Source organism: Callorhinchus milii, unplaced genomic scaffold (assembly GCF_018977255.1).
Source record: "Callorhinchus milii isolate IMCB2004 unplaced genomic scaffold, IMCB_Cmil_1.0 Scaffold13, whole genome shotgun sequence".
NCBI classification, from domain to species: Eukaryota; Metazoa; Chordata; class Chondrichthyes; order Chimaeriformes; family Callorhinchidae; genus Callorhinchus; species Callorhinchus milii.
In genome coordinates this window covers 12,643,232-12,665,116 of record NW_024704754.1, presented here as the reverse complement: position 1 = coordinate 12,665,116, position 21,885 = coordinate 12,643,232, and the positions used below count along the sequence as shown (strand labels likewise).

At 42.0% G+C, this 21,885-nt stretch overlaps 1 protein-coding gene across 6 annotated transcripts in view; it reads right to left on the bottom strand.

Annotated features, from left to right (window-relative positions):
• ebf1a (EBF transcription factor 1a) overlaps positions 1-21,885 on the bottom strand; it is a 265,989-nt gene that overhangs the window by 87,245 nt on the left and 156,859 nt on the right. For all 6 annotated transcript variants that reach the window (XM_007891402.2, XM_007891404.2, XM_042340170.1 and 3 more), the window contains exon 9: positions 4,503-4,633. In XM_007891402.2, coding sequence (XP_007889593.1) covers positions 4,503-4,633 — 131 coding nt within the window. The remainder of the gene's footprint in view (positions 1-4,502; positions 4,634-21,885) is intronic.

Sequence of the window (21,885 nt, the reverse complement as noted above, 5' to 3'; positions counted from 1 at the left end):
TTTTTCCAGAGGCTTGTTGGCCAGGACATTGGAAGAAATTCCGTTCACTTTCCGAATAGTGTCATGGGATTTTTATATTCTTCTGGACCAAATGACCTGTTTCTATGCTGTAATATTCTATGATTGCATGAGTACGTGGAGCAGGAGTGTCAGTGGGTGCCAGCACATATTAGCTCTAACTGGATCCATACTTTGAAACATATCAGTGTTTTGTACTGGCAGCTACATTCAAATCATTCAGAAATGCTGATTGAGGTAGTGCATTAATTTGCTAAACCTGGAGTTCACATAGATTTACAAATTTTCAGATAAAAATAACCTTTTTATTTTCCTATTGGGCCAGGTAAAGTCAACACCTGGTGAACATTGGGCAATAATCACAGGTACCAATGGTCTGTGCTGAGTTAGCTATGTATCATCTGGAGCAGACGTAGGGCTACATTTGGTCTCAGCACTTCTGAATTACAAGGGGAGAAAGGAAGGAGAAGTAGGAGGGGAGGGAGGAAAAGGGAAGAAAAAAAAGCCAGGGCTTCCTGCTCAGGATCACTATCCAGAGAACCCTAAATGGAAAAATGGGCATGAATGTCGACAAGGATAAGATTGGGCTCGCTGGTGGTGATCCCAGTGGTTAAATAACTTGAATTGGCATTAGCCTCATGTGAATAATACCCGTGCAAGTGAGGTACCAGAGGACAGTGACTGCTAATGCTCCTCCAGCAAAACAAAAAAGGTGTAAAACCGCTCCAGATAAAGAGGGAAGGGCAAAGGATCAGGGAAATTGATGGAGAGGTGCTTAGGAGTCAGGATAACATAACACTCAGGGGCTGCTGGTACCAGCTCTGGGATCCCAATGTTGGGTTTCCATATGGGCAAAAAACAAATCTCCACAGTAAAGACTGCATTGAGTTTAGGAGACCAGTGAGGGGGTTCTTCAGGGTGCTATAATCAGAATGTATTTACTGGCTCAATCAGAATGAGGGCACCCAATGATCAATATCAGGTCAGCCAAGACACTCCTTATCAGTCCTAATACAGCTTGCACAGCCAAATAAACAAGCACTTATCAGGCGCAAATTTAAGCATAATTAAATTTAAATTGGAAACTGGCCTGCAGTTCAACCTTTCCCACTCCCACCCCACTCTTTCAAGTTTAACCCTGTAAGCTCTGAATTTCCTTCCCCGGTGCCGTGCGGACGTGAGTTAATCACGGTTGGGGTGGGGGTTGGTGAACTGGATTAAACATGACCCTGTGACCCTGTACCTTGGAGAGCTTCATTTGAAACGGATCTCATGAGGCGCTTAAGCTTGCACCTGCAGTGGCAAGGTACGAGTAGTGGCCTGACAATAGCCAGGGGTACGGGGAAAGGGGAGTTGTTGGGGTGGGAGATAGACGTGCCAGGCAGGAAATAGGGACAATCTTTGCAGAAACCCATTGCCTGTCGCTATTCCTGCGCTGTCCAGGACATGCAAGTGAAGATGTTATCACACGAGCTGCACAATGGCACCGACGCCACCTGTGTCTGCACAGAATCCACAAAGAATGGGGAGAGAAGCAGCAGGACAAATGCAACGCAGTCAACTGTCGAGCAGCTTCCCTGCCATGCTGAGCTCCAGGCTCTTGCTGTGTTCAGCTTCATTTGGCTGTGGTTCTGTTCAAAACACACTGGGGGGCCAAGTGTGCCAACGTCACGACAATCAGCTTTTGGGATGACATCACTGTGCTTCCACTTCCCAATCCACTAAGAATAATAATAATAATAATCCTTGTATTTGATACAGAGCCTTACTACAACATTGAGACATCTCAAAGCACAGAATACACTGTGAAGTGTAGTGACTGCTAAGCAAAAAAGCGCACACATCATTGCCAGACTGCACGGTTATGTCTCCAGCAACAGTGAGATTGTTCAATTTATTAAACAAACCCGTCGATGCTTGTCTGGTGTACACACACACACAAATATAATTGTCTCCCTTCTTAGCTAGGATTTCTGCTGCTTATCTGCATCCCCTACTGGAAGGTGTTGGTTGAGGTTGTTATTTCTTCCCCCCTCCTCTGCCCCTGGCAGTTGGATACTGTGCCAACACTCACTGTGAAGGCTCAACATAAGCACAAACAGGAGTGTATAATGGCTACTTTGGCAAGATAGCAGACAACACAGTAACAGGAGCGAGGAGTCAAACTCCTTCAGGAGAGGACGAAGGGAGTAAATTGGTGAAAAGCTAATTCTGCTCTATTTTTCCAACGGTGAAGTGGAAGTAAAAAGTGTTTTTACATGATTAAAATTTGATGGCTAAACAATGCTTCCTGACAAAGAAAATTAAGAAACCGACTCTATAATCAGCACTTCTACGGCATTTCAATGAAAACCACGTTTCACTGGGGCTTAAATCTAGTTTCTGAATTGCAGCCAGTAAAGGCTTTAGAGGATTTAGGACCTTAAGTTGCTTTGTGTTATAATGTGAAACCCTTCCAGGATCCAGGGGGTTAGAAAGGTCATCTTCAATATAAATAATACGAAATCAGATCTAACCTCATGGTGCTTACACTCAGGATACTGAGCCATTCAGGACTCCCTTTTGTTAACATATGGCACTGGGTGGGCCCCAGGCAGAAGAACCAGAGGTGAATTTTGCTAGTCTGGGGTTTACAGGAACGGCCAGAGGGGTATCATTCAAATGGAAATTGCTGCCATATGTCTGCCTCCTTCGGCCTGGGGGGGAGGGGGGGGGGTGGGCTACAAACTCAGAGAGAGAGAGAAGTGAGACACAATAACTAGAGAAAGAGGGAAAGGGTAAATGAGAGAGAGACTAGAGTTAGAGGGAAACGGACAGACAAAAAGAGATATGATAGGAACGAATATGAGAGAAGAAGAGCAACAGACAGAGAGGAGGATGAGAAAATTAGAATAAGAAATAGAGAGAGACTGTACAGAGTGAAAGGGAAGTAGAAAGTGGGGTAGGGAGAGGGAGGAAGGGAGAGAGAGCGAGAGAGAAAATGAGCAAGAGAACAATAGAGACATTAATGAGAGTCTTTTCAGGCACCATGGAGGATGTTCATTAAAGTGGCTGATGGTAGCAAGCTGGTGACTATTGGGAAAGGTGATTTGGAGAGGGATACTTTAGAGAGGGGTGCATTGGCTGTGAGATTTGTGTGATCAGAACATTAAATAATATTGTGCAGATTTGATGTGATGTTGTTCCATCCACAAGGCTTCCAAACTTTTCTACCTCCATCAATCAACCAGCCAACAGCAAACCTGGAAATGTTGCACAATGCTGATGTTTTCCCACCTGTTTCCAAGTTACTTTTGTCTCTGGGGTCTAATATGCGACGTTTGCAATATAGGTGGGAAGTGGCTCTTCAGGCTATTACCAGCACAGGCTAAGTTTTTATTATGTGTATGTCGGAGCCTGATCTAGTCACTCTGTCACATGCACATGCACACAAACTTCCAGCAGGGGTCACTGGATTGTCTTTAGGATTGCTTGCTTTACACCTTCTTTACCTGAGGACACTCAGGCCAGTTGAAGCATCCATACAACTACCCTGGCTGAGACCTGATACCATAGACTGGAGGTCAAACCTGGGACCTGTACACTTCAGAACTCTAGTTACTTAGTCAACCACGTGGAGAACATCCATTCTAGTTATTAAGTGTTCTGAGGTGCCACCCTACATGAAGGGCACTATATAAATGCTTCCTGTGGTTATCATTTGATTCAAAGCGGTTCACAATATCAGGAGATCACTAACTTGGCATAAACATGGAGGCTCAACTACATTACTTGAGACATTCTTTTCCCTCGAAATTTACTCCCTTCTTCCTCTCCAGAAATCCTTTGATTCTTTTTTCTTTCACTTTCAATATAACTGCAGTCAAAGGCCAATTATGTACATATTGTACCACATTGTACATTTCCAGTAGAATTGGAGAGAGAATTGCAGTATTGGCTTTGCTGTCTTTCGGATGAGAAGTTAAACTGAGGTCCTGTCTGACTGCAGGTGAATGGAAGAGATACCATCACACATTCGAAAAGAGAAGAGCATTTTTCTCAGTGCCCTGGCCAATAATCCTCTTGCTTAATTGATCACTCAACTCATAGCTGTTTGTAGGACATTGCTGGCAAATGGCTATTGCATTTACCTAGAAAAACAGTTATGTACTGACAATTACCTGTGACACATTTATTGATTTGATAAAGTGCTATAAAAAGGCAAGTGGCTCTGAATTGCTCAACCAGAGCCACCCCATGCTATACAGTAGCTATTCTATGATAGACATAATGGAGTGAGTAGACTCTGTTGATCTCAGCCAAAGTGATCTCATGAAAGACGTTGAGCTCCCTACATTCAGTTTATTTGAGCCCAGATGTGACTTGTCTCTTTTCCTTAAAGCAAATGCTGAATTGTACGCTAGGGTTTAGCATGAAAAGCAAGTTGCAAAAGAAAAAAGAATATACACTTTATTGCGAGATTGACAGTCAAGGCATTCACTTACCTCACTCCAGACCAGCATGGTACCAAATATGACTTGTAATCCATCAAAGAAGTTGTCTCCAATGATAATGACGGTGGCTCCTCCAGTGGTCCAGCCCTCACTGGGGCTGATGGCTTTGATACATGGGGTAGCTATTTGGCACAAAAGGAAAAAAAAACATTACAAAACAACCATCGTGGGAGAATCTTCCACCATGAGCCAACGTTCTTGGGAATGTTACCCATGGAGAACTGAACATGTTGTGAAAATTCTCAGTATCCTGTCCCAACACTGGGCCACTTTGCACACTAATGACTTTTAACAGTCAGCTCTTGTCTGTACAAAAAGTCATAAATCAGCATTAATTTTTCATTCAGTGGAATTTCCATTGGAAAGCCAAGATGAACTGATGGCCTCCACTGCAACTGTAATAAATAATATTACATTACTGCAAATCTGTAATAATAACATGATCATCATAGATCCCAAACCAATTTGGAGCGTGATTCAGAGAAGCTCTCCTATTCTTAAATGGGCTGCAACATTCGGGAACTGAAATCAAAGAATTGCACTGGGGGCCACGAGCAAAAGGTTTGGGTAACTCAGTAGAACATGAAATTTGTCACATTCACTCTGAGTATGAGTGGGTGGGCAGGGGTAATCCATGGTGTTGTAGAGGGCTGTGCTGAACTGCAAGGTCACCAGTTTAACCTGTATTCTGTGTTGAGTTGAGCCAAACACAGCTGGGATGGCAATTGGGAGAACTATCATTACTCACTGTGCTTCATAGTGAATGTGAAGTGACCTCAAACTTAAAACAAAGGAGCCTTAAAATTTAAAATCATATAGAATTTTGGAAAATTCTTAACTTCAGCCTCAATACAGAAGCTGGTTCCCTGTAAGTCTGTTTCTGTCTGACTAAGACTGAATTTAAGGATTTTCCAACAAATCTGCAATAGACTTAAAGTCAATGGTCTTAAGGCTACGACCATGATAATTTTCAGACCCCAGGTTGCTGCTGCTGAAACATGCACTACAGTAACTGCAATTTATTTCAACAGAGCACTGGTAACATTTCAAGGTCTCTCATTAGAACTGCCTTACCACTTAAGACTACAGCTCATAGGACTGAAGAACATAGGAACAGGATGAGGCCATTCAGTCTATTGATGTAATATTGTAATATTGTGTAATATTGTGCATGATGAACATGTCTAAACCTCCAAGTCTCATCGATCAGCCAGACAAGCTGGTCTGTCATCAGACTGTGCTTTGTGTTACTGCAGCTGAGCCTCAGGTGAACTTCACTTGGTGATATGCAAACTGCTGGGAATGGTTTGGTGGTGTAATATTGTACGATGGGAGATGGATTGTGACAAAGAATCAGGTTTTTACCAGCTAATGCTGTAAATCTACTCAGTGCAGCTCCCTGAAGGTTAACTTCAACTCTATTGAGATCAGTGGTTGAAGAAATCACTGAATTGCTGAAAATCTCAGTCCAAAACTCAATAAGATGTAAACCCATCTCAGCTTAAAGGGGCAGTTACTTCAGGAAAAGAGTGCAAAGCTGTATTCATTTGTTTGCAAAGGAGGCAGTGATATAAACTCCATGGAAACAAGTAGGTATTTCAATATTGCATGATATAAACTTGACAAAAAGTTACTTCTAGCTTTTCTCCATCCCCAAACAAAATAGAAGGGTTTGCGAAGCACTTAATTACAAAGTGCATTTTAAGTGTTGGTTACCTTGCCCCATTTATCATGTGTGAACCCAGACAGCATCAGCAGCATATTCAAACTATGGGGGTATATCATAGCTGTGCCCAATCCTACCCTCACCCAACATCCATAAACACGATATGCAGAAGGAAGGTTCTAGATTGCAATTGGGAGCGAGAGTCCCTTCCTGATTTCCTCCACTCTAGCCCAGTGGCATCTGAGGCCCATGCTTAATGCTAACTCACTTAGAGAAGCTACTCAACACAGACCAGAGATCAAATCAGCGTCCTACCAGCCTATACGTCTAAATCCCATAATAGACAGTCTTTTTACCAAATTATTCAACACGGGAGCTTTAAATCTATTGATAAATAACAAAAAAAGACAATCTAGAGACAAATTGTCTTAAAATTTAAGATGGTGCAGAATTTTGGAATATTCTTCAATTCAGTTTAAATTCGGAAACATTTTAAGAATTGCAGAAAAATAGCTTCCAAATTGAAAATGAATTTAATAATTTTCCCAAATTCTGCACAATCTTAAATATTTAAGACAATGGTCTTAAGGATAAAAATGTCAATCTTCTGGGTTGTATGGTTTCATGCTTCACTTGGTGCTTTTCATCACCAGGTTAGCCAAATACTGAATATTGAATTAGAAGAGAGTTCAGTCAAGAAAAACAAGTCGGAGCAAAGGCTTATTTAATAGCTGGGTGGTATATTGTGCCCAGGGAGTTTAAGGGTTAAATAGAAATCTAAGGGCCAGATAATCTTATAGCAATGATGGTCTCACAAGACATGGTTTCATAAAATGCTATGTTCTCAGAGGTATTACATGGCATAAAATGCTAATTCAGGTTATTATACACAGGCTTTTATTAAATATAACTATGCCCCAGTTGTTTAAAAGCTTCACAAATTTGATTGCTTTATGAGTGCGGTGTAAATGTCATCTCGAGCTTTGAAGCACCAGGCAGACAATCAGAACTCTTACAAGACTGATCAGAGTCGATCAAAGGGCACGCGCTGAGGGAATTGCTGGGAAAACACGGGTGAGTGATAAAAATCTAACAGATTAATTGGTTTAGATTTCATTTCGGGACGGTGAACTTTGGCACAAGAACCTAATGCCATTCGGTAAGTCAGGGTCTAATTACTAGAATTCCAATCCCACTCTCCCGCCCCCACCCCCTCACCCTCTCATAGAGGGAGGGGAAGGAGATGCGGGTGAAACGCTCAACACAAAAAGCTCATATTTTACATGGGATATCATCTGTCAACATGATGTCACGCAGGATTTTTTAACCCTGTTCTGTCCCCTAGAGAGTTCAAATTTGCATCAGCTATCAGCTGGGAATGACTGCATTAACAGGCTAGGCGCCTGGCAAGCGCCTGCCTTGCAGACGGGACAAATCACTGTCAACATTCTGGCTAAGCCAAGGAAATTAATTCAACAGCACCAGCTCTGTATTCCCATCACATCTGTAAGCACTACACATTTTTGTTTCATTCTTATTTGTTTTTCTCTGTGATAAGGAGCCTCAATATTCCAGTTGACTGTATTATTTTTTCCCCTCTTGCATATTCTCTCTCCTGCCTCTCTGGAAGTGTAGCCTTCCATGTAAGCATGATGCAGGAGAGGCCATTCAGCACAGCAAGCCTGCTCCTCGTGCCAACCGTACCCTATCATGGACTTCACCCCACTTGCTCTTTTACCCAGGTAAAAGTCTTATAAAAAGAAGAATCCTTGCATTTGATATAGCGCCTTAGCAAGTCATCAAAAACACTTCACAGGGTTTTACTGTAAAATGTGATGACTTCGTATTTTGTAGGCCAACGTGACAGCCAATTTGGACACAGCAATATTCCATTAACAGCCACAAATTGAAGTATTATGTAGAGACTCCCTCAACACTGAAACAACTTGCATTCCTATAGTGTAGGGCCTTTCATGTGTCTTGGAGCCCCTCAGAGATAATCAAGTGATATCGCAGAATATCACATCTTCCCTATTCAACCCTGGTCTCCTTCCCTCTGCAGGTCCCCATTCCTTTCCCTCCTAGTCCCAACAGTATAAAAACATTGAGTCGTGTTGAGTATCTGTTCACATCAGTCTGCATCTCTTATATCCTCTAAAACACTCAAGTAGACTATGCAGGTATAGTTCAAAGGAGTTAATCGATGCAGTAGAAACTGCTTTTGTTGGGAGTTTTCTCCATAGTTTGGTGATTTTTTTTGAAAATCTTCTAATCTCTAGTCCCACTTCAGGTGTTTTAATGTTAAACCTTTTCGACTTTGTTCTCAATGTTAAAGGCATTTCCTATTATGAAGAACGGACCGTCGTCTTGTTGAATCTTCTCCGACAGTAAGTCTATACCAACTATTTAATTCCATTTCCTGTTAAATGCACTTCTGGGGGATGTGGCAAGATGTGTGGAGTGGGAGTGGGGGGGTTGGGGGTTTGGGCATTTGCTGTATTTTATAACATGTTCGATGCAACATTATAAAACGCAACAAATTTCATCCCATGAGGTGTAATGACTTTTTCTGCATATTTTGAACCAAAAGCAGAAGCCTTTCTCGCTAAAGGTTACAGAAATGTCATTTATGGGAGGGAGATTTTGCTGAAATATTAGAACTTGCTGAGCGCAATAAAAAGAAACACATAGAGAGCGGCAGAGAGAAAAAAAAATCTTGAGATACTGTACATTTCTTCATACTTTCGCTGAAAGGGCCCATTTAAAGATGTGCCCTCTATTTCCGTTCACCCCCACAGACATTTTGAAATGCGCTCAACAATTTTTGAATGCAATGACAAATATAAAAGCCCAATTTAGTTTTAGTTTTTTTTCACTCCAACGTGAAAAGTGAGTGCATAGGTTTAAAAATGCTACAGGTCTAATATCAGGGCAATGAAAGCCGTTTTCATTTGAGGACGAATTTAAAATAAAATTAATAATAAATAATAATCTTTGCATTTGATGTAGCATCTGATCACATCGGAAGCTTGTCTCAAAATGATTTACAGGAATGACTGTGAAATGGATTGAAAGTTTCAACAAATTTCATACTACAAGTCTTAGCATGGGGAAATGGATCTTTGTTCATGTTATTAAGGGTCTCAGGTGCCACTGCTAGAATTCTTTCACATTGACCCACAGCTCACTCTTTCAAATCCCAAATGCAACATCACCTGATCCCGACTTTGTGGTTTATCCTGTCCTTTCTCCTACTCTGTGCCTACTGATGTCCTGCACTCCTATCTTTGGCTGGCCCTTCCCCTAGGTTTCCCAATAACGTCTCTGCTGGGTCCATCTGGTGCAGTTTCAGGTCAGGAACTGAGTAATGTAAAGGGGACAGAAATCAAACTCTGCCTTCTTGCTCTCCGAATCCCAGGCTGCTGTTGAATTGTTTGTTATTAACTGCGATAAGACTGTGTCCTTTCTATCCAGTTTTCTCTCCACCTCTTCTATTCTTTCTGGGGTATGTTCCCCACAGGTCTCTTCACTCCAGGGCACCTCCCTACCTCTCCAACCTTCTCACTCTCAAATCCTCAATCCGGGGCATTCGCTCAATTGGCCTCCTGCTTGTCCCCCTCGCCCTCCTCTCCACCATTGGAGGTCGCACATTCAGCCATTACGCCCCGAAACTCTGGAACGCTCTCCCTCAATCCCTCCGCCTTGTCCCCTCTCCCCTTTTTCAAGTCCCGCCTGAAAACCTACCTTTTCGACCGTGCTTACGGCCACCTCCCCACTCCCTCCGGCTCGGAGTCAGGCTCTGCCACCATTAAGTGCTCTGAGACGCTACCTGCGTGGAGGGCGCTTTATCAGTGCAAGTTGTTGTTGTTGCCCATCCTGTGTCTTGCTCATGTGGCTATTCTTCATGTGTGTTGATCACAGTTTGGTTTTGTCTTTGCATAAATTTACAAATATTCACCTTCTAACAGGTGTGGGGATCGCACAATAGCAATCAGGGTCAGACACCCAAGCATAATTCTCCTGTCTGTAGCCAAGGATTTGTGAGGCTAATTGTAGCACCTCCACTAAATCAGCTCCCTCAGCACAGACATGAGATTGAACTTTTTTTGGCCTGTATGACTCAATTCTACACCAGGGAGGCTATTTATCTACTTAGCCAATCGGGAAGCTGTGTGTGTCTTGATTTACAATATGCCAAAATAACCCAAAACCTGTTACTGCTTAGACTTTACCTTTAACAGGCTCAAGTAATAATTTTACAGAAAAGAGGGGTTCAAAGGCTGTCAAGAGCCTGTTAAAACCACAAACAACGGCTAATTTTATACAAATCCAGCTGCAAATCTCCTCTGCTTCCCTTTTTATCTCTTTGCCCTGGGTCAAGTTTGCAGACTCACTGTTCAGTCCCTGCAGGGAGACAACACCTGAGCACATACGCACAGGGCTCCTGTGAGCTTAGGCCCTGGACGCCGGGCTAATCACCCGCATGGTAAATTCTAATTTCCGTGCTTACCGAGTGGCACTCGCTGCTAAAAGGAACATTTAACCCCTTGTAAGGCGAACGCTCAGGCAGCTAAATATCATTGAACGGGTCGGTTTCATAAAGGGAGAAGAGTGGGAACAACTCTCAGTTCTCTGTGGTGCCACATCCCTTCCTGAAGCTTGTGTGTTCATATCGCTCTATTATAATAATAATAATCCTTGCATTTGATATAGCATCTTATTAAAACATTTCAAAGCACTTCACAAGATGTTATTGTCAGTTGTAGACACTGTGTATTTGTACGGAAACACAGCAGCCAATTTGAGCACAGCAACATCCCACAAACAGGCATGAAGTGAATAACCAATTTTATCTAGGGAATTGTTGGCTAGGACACTGGAAGAAACTCCCTTCTCTTTTCGAGTAGTGGCATGGGACCTATTACACTGAAGTACAATTAGTATCTAACCCAAGAATAATTACGTAAATATAGATTGACAGATAATTTACAAATTTGCTATTTTTACAAACACGGCTTCTGCTAAAACATCTCAGAAACTGACCTATGGGAATAGGTATTTCTTACTTTTGCTTAACTCTAGCTAAAGTCTCAGTGTCTTGACTAAAATCAGGACCACAGTGCATGGACATTCATTCATGACAGTCACCTGTTTAATAACCCCTCTCTGACACAACATGCCTTGAAGCTGGAGGCAGCTAACATTGAACCTGTTGTCACCTGGAGTGTTATATTGATTTTTGCCTTGGTTTTCCTAAAAACGATGACTCATGCTGGCTAGAGCTCCGCAGGGATATGGTATACACAGAGCAACCACGGGTACAAGGAGCAAAGAGTGAGGACAGACACCGGATGTCAGCGGGTTATTCACATGGTAGGACCCTGAAAAGTGTTGCCTTAAATATCACAGTTGGGCAGAATTTTGGAAAATTGTTAAATGCAGTATTAACTCTAAAGACATAAAAAAAAAACTGCCTTCCAAATTAAGACTGAATTGAAGGTTTTTTCCCCCAAAATTCTGCACGATCTTAAGACCACTTTTAAAGACCTCCAATGAGCATTTTCCAGTGGAGATGGCTGAGGAGATATCAGGCACACAAACTGGGGGTGATTTCTGCCTCCCAACTGCAGTTACCTCAGCTGAAAGCACAGGTTCAAGATCAACCCAGAGACCTCCGCACTCTGTAAGACTTAATTTCCAAACCTTGAAATATTATTGCACAATTACATTTTGACTAAGCCTTATCCTTCCGGAGATTATATTTCACAGTTTTTAAAACCCAATTCTTAAACCTTTGCTGGGTCCCTCTGCTCTCTACCTCCCCTATAGGTTTACGATAATGCGCAATTTTCTTTTTTAAAAAAGGAAATCTGTTGCGCCTATCCCTGTGCAGTATAATGTCCCTTTGGAAACAGGCTCAGGATGCAGAGTGGAGAGGAGAGGGTGACAGGGGGACACGGATGAGGACAGACAGCTGCAGCTCCCAAACTACAGCTGATACAAACAGCACAGTAGCAGCTGTATTAATCGCCATGCTTTTAATTTATAAAGGTGATTTTTTTTAATATTGTCCAATTATGACACCAATAATATCACGGAACATTGCTTTCATTTTCTGTCTCGCTCAACGGACTTGCACCTGAACTGAATCGAGATAAAAATGCAAGGTACAGGTCTCATTTGGGCTCAAAATATTGACATTTGAGAAGAAACTCCACCCTGTGCTGGGGAGGGGATGGGGGAGCCAAATCTGGTTCAGTTTAAACTTCTCTTTGGAACATCCTGTCCTGATTTGATGAGATTTCCACCTTTTGAAAGTTACGAGTCTCCATTTTTTGAAAGTTTACGAGCCCATCACATGGAACCATAGAGCTCAGACTTTCTGAATCCCAACACAGGTAGTCTGCCAATTTCATGCCTTTAAAGGGCTGGCAACGCCAATAGAACACAACACTCATACTCCCCTGAAGAAAAATAAGATTGATTCTCTTCCCCCTCCCTGATACTGTTCGCACTGGAGTTTAGTTCCAAAGACACGGGCTGCTTCCCAATACCTCAACTCAGTAAACATTTTTCATGTTTCGCCCACAAAATACACAACAACAACAACAGTTACATTTGTGTACACTTTTCACATCAAAAGGACGTCCCAAGGCTCTGGACTGTCAATCGACTCGACAATATATCCTGTGAAGCGCTTTGAGACGTCTCAATGACATGATAAGGCACTATATCAAATGCAAGGATTATTATTAATATTATATGTGCAGAGTTACAGCTAAGTCCAGTCCTGTCCTTGTCCGATATCCACATTCACAATTTCCAGATGGGGGTCAGGATAATGATCAGGAATAGGAAACCTGGCTGATTTTTCGTTCACCTAGTCTGGCTGAGGAAAACTGACGCTCTCCAATTGGTGCTCTGTCTGAGATCAGTTAACTCAGCAAAGACTGGAGTTTGTACATATAGAATGCAAGCAATTTGAGACATTCTTTTATGTGAAAGATACAATATAACCTGTCTCCCAGTGGATCGATTTCATAGTCCCCATCCTCACCTATAAATCCTTTTATGCCCCAGCACCTCCCTCTCTCACTGAGATTATTGTTGTATTGCGATGTAAAGTGGGGGAGGGGAGGAAAGTAAGTAAAATCTTCCCAACTTAAATCTCAGCAGATTAAACGAAAAGGCAATCAACACACAAAAAGGCAAAGAACATGTAGGAAACAAGCAGCAACAATATTTCATCCAAATCAATTTGGTTAAAAATATTTGTAATCCACTTTCTGTAAGGAATGAACAGAGAGATAGTATTATCGAGACCTCATCCCCTGTTTTGATTTTGCCACAAATAAGGACTTATCCCCTAATGCAATTTTTCAGGCAACATTACAAGTCCATAAAATCTTGTGCCAAAAATGAAAAAAGTGCAGTGGAAAATTTGTGACACTAATCTTGGGCTAAGTAGAATTCTTTACAAGCCTTGAAATTGTGCTTGGATTATCCAGATGGCGAAAAGAGACTCCATCTGATAGGATTAAACCTTTGTGTTTCCCTCTGTTCCATCTGTTCCTTTCCCCTGAAGCCTGAATATACCACAACCCCAACTAGCACAAGTGCAGTGCTAGTCTGCATAGCCAATACAATCTTTATACATTATTGCATGCAAATCTTTTCCCAGTTTTTTTTAAAAAAGTCTTTGTATTAAAAACCATTCTTATAATCTCAATATGTTACCTTGCCCTTTTAATCCCTCGAGTTTCTAATGGGAATTTTATAGGATTTTGATTTAAATATGAATGTCTTAAGTATCTTTTCTGCATAACCTACAGTAATCATTGGGGATTATTGTTGAATTTTCAAATGCATGCAATCACTTGGGAATGAAGTTGAGGTTGCTGGATATATTAATAGAACAGTATGGTACTCCCTTAAGAAATCTATAGCGATAGGATTTGCATTCTTAACAACAAGTTATTTGTGCAGCGCATATGGAGAATTGCTGGTCCCATTGGCTCCTGAATTTTCAGGATTGTTCCTAAATTTCCCTAATTCTTCTGTATCCTGAACCTTGGTTTCACTGTCAATTTGAAGCCTGCCTTGGTTTAAGTGCCCCCTCCCAAACTTCCCACCCCGACCGGCCACAAAAATAAAATGTTGCCCTGCCTAGCATGAAAAGTGATGCTGCACTGATCCACACAGACACAGAGAGACCAGGACAAAGTTCTTGGATTTGAAAAAAAATACTTTTGCTTTTTGCTACAGCTGTTCCTACAGTGCCTCACAGTTTCGTGTCCTATAACCTTAGGGATTTCATATAGAGGTTTCCGTGGTTTCTGCACACAGACTGTGCACAGAATAATATTATGCTCTATCAGGAGAAAGCTAGATGTGGTAAAGAAAATGAATCCCACAGTATCCCTTTTGCTGCCTTTGAGAGACTGGGTGCCAAAACTAATAAAACTGAAATCTCTATAATGTCCTGTTTAACATACTACAGCCATCTTCCAATCTCCAGGCCCTATATAATGTTATTGAATTAACACTAAGGCCACATTATATCTTGCTCTTACATGTTAACTGTTTGTTAGCTGCACCTTTGTAACTATAGTATCACTTCCAATGGACTTGAAGTGCTCTGAGTATAGTAGGGGTTTATTTCATGCAATACGGGAGAGCTTTGGCAGGTGATTTTATCTGGATTGCCCCGATTTGATCTTGACTTGTAACTCAAGCCCAAATGCTTGACTCATGAAAGCTTGACCATTCATGAAGAAAATAGTTCGGGAAGTTTCGTTAGGACATGGCTTACATTTTTGATTTCTTCTCAAAGAGATGAAGAAAATAATAATAATAATCCCTGCAATTGATAATAGTGCCTTATCACATCTTAGAGACGTCTCAAAGCGCTTCACAGAATATATTGTAAAGTGAATTGACTATATTTTGTGGACGAAACGCAGCAGCCAATTGCGCACAGAAATTGGCCCACAAACTGTCGTGGATTGAGTAACCAAATTATTTTTATTTATTTTGAAGGAAATATTACCCCCGGAAAAGCGATCCGCCAATTGACTAACAACTGTATTCCTACTTACTGCTAGGTAAACAGAGGCATGTGGAGTAAGAAAACTTGCTCAATGTTTCGTCCTGCCCGGGAATCGGACCTAGGTAGAGTGAGTTGGGGGGAGGGGTGGCTTCCCTACAGCAAACAAGAGAAAAATGATGGGCAAATCATGTCATGGATGGTCTCAGACACCTCCTAGGGGCTGGCATTGACAAAGGTATGGGGCATAGTGATGGTATTGATTAGGAAGGGAAGGCCTGAAGCAAAATGAGGAAAATCTCAATAAAAAGACGGTCAAAATCCAACTCAGCTCCAAACTTGTCATCCAAAGATTGGCTGCATTTCTCAACAAACAATGCAAAACCTTTGGAACTTTCGTTGAGTGGAGAAGAAATGCATATCCAGTATGATCCTTAAAATCTACCTTTTTGCACCTGTAGTCACCTCCATTCCCCCCTTCCTCTCTCCCTTACCTGGTCCCTGCCCCAGCCAGTGTGAAGCGCTCCAAGACATTATCCTACATGAAGGTCATTATTTAATGTAAATCCAAGTCAACTCAAAGAGATCAAGCTCTGTCAGAATAGTGGTACAAATTCATTTAGGTATTGTTAGGACACTAGTATTGTCATAGTTGAGCTGATAATTCCCTAAAATTGGCTTCGATGTTCAGGGATGAGGATAGCAAAGTAAAATGAGGCAGAATTTACTCCCCTAATCCCATTTAAGGACATCTGTTGAAGATGTATGTAGGTGGGCTTCATATGAGCGTTCCCTCCCCAATCAAGTAGCCTGCTATCAATCACTATGCAGGCTCTCACACGAAGAATGGACAAAGTGTGGCCAGTGTCTGTGGATTCATATGTTAACACAAGTCACTGCATTCAGCAGGAGAGAAACCAGGGGAAAAGTATTTATAACCCCACCTTGACTAAAACACATTCTTTGTGAGGGGAGCATTCCCACATTGAATCAAACACCCAAATGAATCACTCCAAATTAGAGTCGCATGGAGGAAGCTCGATGTCCCAAATCATGCAACCTTCCCTTCTGGGATTCATGCCGTTCTACTTCCTCCATCCAATGCAAAGCATTGAAAATATTCATCTTAATTTTTTGCAGCAGTTAATGATCCTTCCACAAATTCACCAAATGCACAGACACACAATGTCTTCGCAGATGGATAGAAAGCGATATCTCTCCAGAAGACAGCTCAACTCTCCGCTGCACTCAAGAGCCAGTGCTGTGCTGGAGAGGGAGATTTGCATATGGCTTGCAGTGCATTTCTTGTAGCTTGTAGCAGTAATGATACATAAACTGATTTAGTCAGTTCTCGCAGGCAGCTTGTCAGACTGATGCCCCAGCCTCGCCTGGATGTGTATTAGATCATTAGATAATAAAGTGTTAGATCATGCAGACTGACAGGGTCTTCACACTATCATTTTCCAAGGGCAGTGTGTTTTGCCACAGGGAAAAATAAGAGGAACTGCAGCTTATTCTGATCCTACTTAGGATATTCTAAAGCAAACCTGGTGGGTTAAATAGTGATGGCTGTAGGAGTGCTTTCCTCAGATTACAGTGAGAATATCTTTCAAGCCGCTGGTGAACAATCAAGAACAGGATCACCGGTTCCTGAAAATCAACTGTTAACCATTTGTTGGCACCGACCCGAGATCACATACTTCGGCAAATGGCAGATGGTACAGGCTGGCTCTCTGGCGATAGTCCTCCCTGGCTGTTTGTTTGCAAACCCGATGAGCTCATGACTCATGGGGCAAGTGCATACGAGTTAGTAAGTTTTTGTTGCAGGTGAAAGAAATGGCATCAGACCCCATCGGTGGGCAGGTGCTATCTTTATTGCAGGAGTTTCAGTTATATTACTTGGAGGGCTGATAACATTTAACATGGAGACTAAGAGGGGTCCTGATGCTGAGATTACCACAAAACAAAGGTTCCTCATCAACAATACTAATATTAATCCTTGCATTTGATATAGCGCCTTATCACATCTTTTAGACATCTCAAAGAGCTTCGCAGAATATACTGTAAAGTGAATTGACTATATTTTGTGGGAGAAGCCCGGCAGCCAGTTGCACATAGCAGTGTCCCACAAACAGTCGTGGATTGAGTGACCAAATTATTATTATTTTTGAAGCGATTAATACCCCAGGAAAAGCGATCCACCAATCGACAAACAACCGAGTTCCTACATACTGCTAGGGAAACAGAGGCGCGGGGAGTAAGGAAACTTGCCTAATGTTTCGCCCCGCCAGGAATTGAACCCAGGTGCTCTTGCTTGCGCGGTAAGTGCTCTAACCACTAAGCAACAGGACTCCACTGGGTCTAAAAGGAAGTGTTCCACTGTTCCTCTTTCCCAATACAGTGCGGAAGTTCCCTCTGTACAAACAAATCCTGCTGGTGATATTTCCTTATTAAAAAAGGGTCCTCAGAGATAAGAGTTCCTCTATAAGGATAGAGGGATTAAGGGATATGGGGATAGGGCGGGTAAATGGAAGTAGGTTAGAAGATCAGCCATGATCTTATTAAATAGCAAGGTAGGCTCGAGGGGCCGAATGGCCTCCTCCTGCGTCTTATGATCTTATAAAAGGGACCTGATGGTAAGAGTTTTTTACACTTCCCACTGACTGTCAAGGCTTACGTGGAAATAACGGCCAGTTGAATGGGATACTTGGAAGATAAGCAACAGTACAAGAACAACCAACAACAACAATTTACCTTTATATATTGCCCCTTTCACATTTGGAGGACAGCTCAGTATGTTTCACACAGACAACCGGGAGGTCAGAGCAGGGGGGCAAGGGGAGAGTGGGAAAGGTGACCCAAAGTGCGGTCAAAAAGATAGCTCAAAAGGCAAGCTTTAGAGACGACGAGAGAAGGGCCAGGCCGAGAAGAACGGAGCACTCCAATACAAAGAAACAGGACTCAAAAACCTTATGGAGAGGAGAAAATGGCCGAGATAAAAAGCACACCATGAAGTTTAACTCTAACCATTTTGCAATTATATATTGACACATTTTTGCTGCCTCCTCATGGATGAATTAAGCTTGGTTTCATGTCATAGCGTGTTATTGACAGGGAACTAGAACAATAGGCACACCAGTAACATCACAGGTGCAACGGCACAGGGACATCTGATGTGGGAGGTGTAGAATTGCAGGAAAATCTGTGCAGCTGACACAACAACGTGTAGATTACAAGGATCCCGCTTCCAGGAAATATGGGTTGAGAGAGGAACTTGTCAGTATCACACACACGCACAGAGTAAATCCCAATTATCCACAGACACTGCTTTCTCTTTTCTTGTGTGAAACAGATGAAAATCAAAATTTCCTGCCTGTCTGCAGGATACTGTGAATAGAAAAATCTAAAGCGATTCCATAATATTATGGTGGGGGGGGCTGACTGCCCCCATTCTATTGACTCAGAAACCCCCTTTTTCCCTTAATCTTCTCCTCTCCTCTTCACTCTGTCTGCACTCTGAGACACTACCCCACGTAAAGGGCACAATATAAAGACAAATTGTTGTTGCTGACAGTGCTGTCTCCTGCTGGTGTACAGTTGCACGGAATCGAATGGGTGCCTCAACAAGCGGCAATTTGTCACATATGAAACTGCTTCGACTGTGCAGGGGCATCGCAGCCAAGCTCAATCCTGTTCTCACTCAACCCAACCACAATCACCCTGCACTCCTCCCTCCATATACACACAAATACCCTTTCCAGCCTGAGTGACTGGATAGCAATAAAGAAAGTATTTTTTGCGTTCCATGATCCACACAGGTCATGGAAGCCGAGTAAAATTCCCCCCACTCAAGAGCTCAGGGATCAAATCTGAGACCGCCCATGACCCAGGCAACACATTTACTCAATGAGCCCTCAGGGTATTTAGGAACAATGCTTCGCTAGTACTTACCAGCTAAAGTCAACCAATTAAACCACTTTAAAAAAGCCAAACTTAAATGATTGCAATATGTTCTCACTGAACCTTTAAAAGTGTAGCATATTGGTGAAAATAAACAGGTAGGATTTTAAAAACAACAATGATTAAATGCTAGGGCACATCCAGCTAATTGTTTTATTTTCTACAGATACAAGTAAAAGTTGAGACACACCAATTCTCAAGTTTGTTCAGAAATGATAATCTGCAGCAATGAAGTATCTCATCATGTGAATTGACTGGCAATACATATCTTGGGTTATTCGAGACATTCAGTTGATCACTGTGAGTATTTAGTTGGGAATTAAATTCCTTTTCTGTGATAGAGTGTAACATATATTCAATTCAGGAAATGGTTTCAAAGATTATAGTTTTCAGAAAGTGCCTGTCAATCTTTCAATGTCATGTTCGCCTGCAAATACACAGTCACCACACTTTGTAGAAAAACCCTGTGAATCATTTTGTCAATGCAATAAAGTGGCATGTCAAATGCAAGGATTGTTATCACCAACCGATCATCAGTTTTTGTTCAATTGTTTTGCATATTTTATGTTAAAATTAAGATAATATTTTGATAAACTGATTATATTTCAATATGTGCAGCAGCGGGAACTTGGCTGAAAAGAGACCTTTAGTGAAGAAGGATTTGCAGTTTGTGGCACAATAAACGTCACCTCTGAAAGAACTGAAACATCAACAGATGGAAAGAGAGATAAGTGTGATAGATTGAAGAAGATTGACAGGACATTTGCAGACCAAAAGTTTTGTAATTTGGGGATAATTGTGTTATCTTTCAGACGACAGCACAGAATGTCACAACATATACTGATCCGTGGTCAAATAATAACAATTCTGTAATAAGATTTGCAACTCTATCCTGGAGCATTACTGATTCCCTCCCGCCTTCCCCCCCTTCATTCGAGGCCTGTCTCAAAACTTAGCCCTTTGATCGCACTTCTAGTCATCTTTCCTCTCCCTGTCCCCGTAGGTTCCTACCCCAGCTCAGGTGCCCAGACGGCATTGTCAAGTGCTTTGGGGCATCCTCCTGACGTGAAAGGTACTATCTCATGTAAATTGCATTGTACTGTAATGTTTGTTGTTATATAGTGGTGTGAGAACAATGGCTGTGCGCTGTATACTAGGTGTAGTCAGCTGTGTGAAGTGCTTTGAGACGTCCTCCCGACGTAAAATGTAAATTGTTGTGGTATCTTGAAGGCATCAGTGCTGAGGTATTGTGCACACTATAAGAAAATAGATGCATTGTACACTTTGTTTTTTCAGAAGCCACATTTCCTGGACCCAAACCTTTCCTGCCCCATCGTCTATTGTTTTTTTTCTAAATGAGTTAAAAATAACTTCACAACTTCAAGGTTAAAGGCATTGAGATGAACTGGATTAGAAGTTGGCATCAGTTCCACTGACTCATGCCGATAGCTGAAACCTGGTCATTATTTTGTCATTTCCAGGCTCTGTGGTGTGGGGGAGGAGGGGAGGTTGGGGAAGTCAGCATTCGCTAGGTACTAGCTTCAAAGGACAGAGAAAGACAATGGTGGAGTGGACTATAGGGACTGCGGCTGCCCGGAAACCATCACATTCACCCTGTCACCGTGATGAATGGCAACAGTCCACTTAGGAAATGGGAGAGCAAGAAAGGACTTGAAAAAAGGAAATTGTGTATGTCGATACAAAGCAGTGACTGAACACATCTTCTAAACAAAATGCTAATGCCGAAACAACAAACTCTGTGGGACGACCGTGTATCTTGAATGTGCAGGGGTTTGTTAAGAGTGAAACAATAAATAATTTGTGGGAATACTTATTGGTATGAGTTAAAGAGGCAGTATCCCTTATGCACAATGCTGAAGGCTACATGTCCACAACCAATAAAAGATCAGTGCAATCCTCTCCCTACAGCACATTCCATGTAGAAGGTGGCAGACACGCTTCTCCCTCTAAGAAAATGTAACATGAGCCCACAGCACAAACAATGTTATATTGTGCATTATGCTGCAGCTTACAAAATGATTCCACATGCTCACAAAGGTCTGACCGGCCCATTGTGTTAATCGTCTCCACATTCCCACTGTCACTACATAACGGAAGGTGCAGTGATTGTCATGGGACTGCATCGTTCCAATTCCTACAGAGATATTAGCTTCGCAATAACTTACCCAATATTTCGATATTGGGTGAGACAGCATGTGATTGATGGCTTTGTAGGAAGTGTTTTACCGTCAGCTTTTAAGACGCACGGAGATTCAAGCGCTACGGGAACTATTCCAATTTAACGCCTGTACTACTGCAGTCCATGAGCTATGCTATACTTTAACCGGCAGCCACACCTCAGAGCTTAGACCAGTTTATAGTTGGACAGACCTGCGGACCCCACATTGAAATTCCATCTTACTGAAACCACATTGAATCAATGGAAATTTGAAAAATAACTGGAGCTCCCAGCTCCAGGCTCACACCAACACTGCAATCGGATAAAGAATGGGAAGTGGAAACAGCTGCACTTTGTATCAGGGCCTGAGTCGACGGTGTAAAAGTTTTGTAACATTTTCATTAATAACTAAAATTAAATCTCTAACTTCATGAAAGTAGGAAAGTATAATCATTTGGCTAATTGGGATAACATATCAGTGCATTATGCTAATTCAATCTCATTTGCCTATGCTGCCAATTAG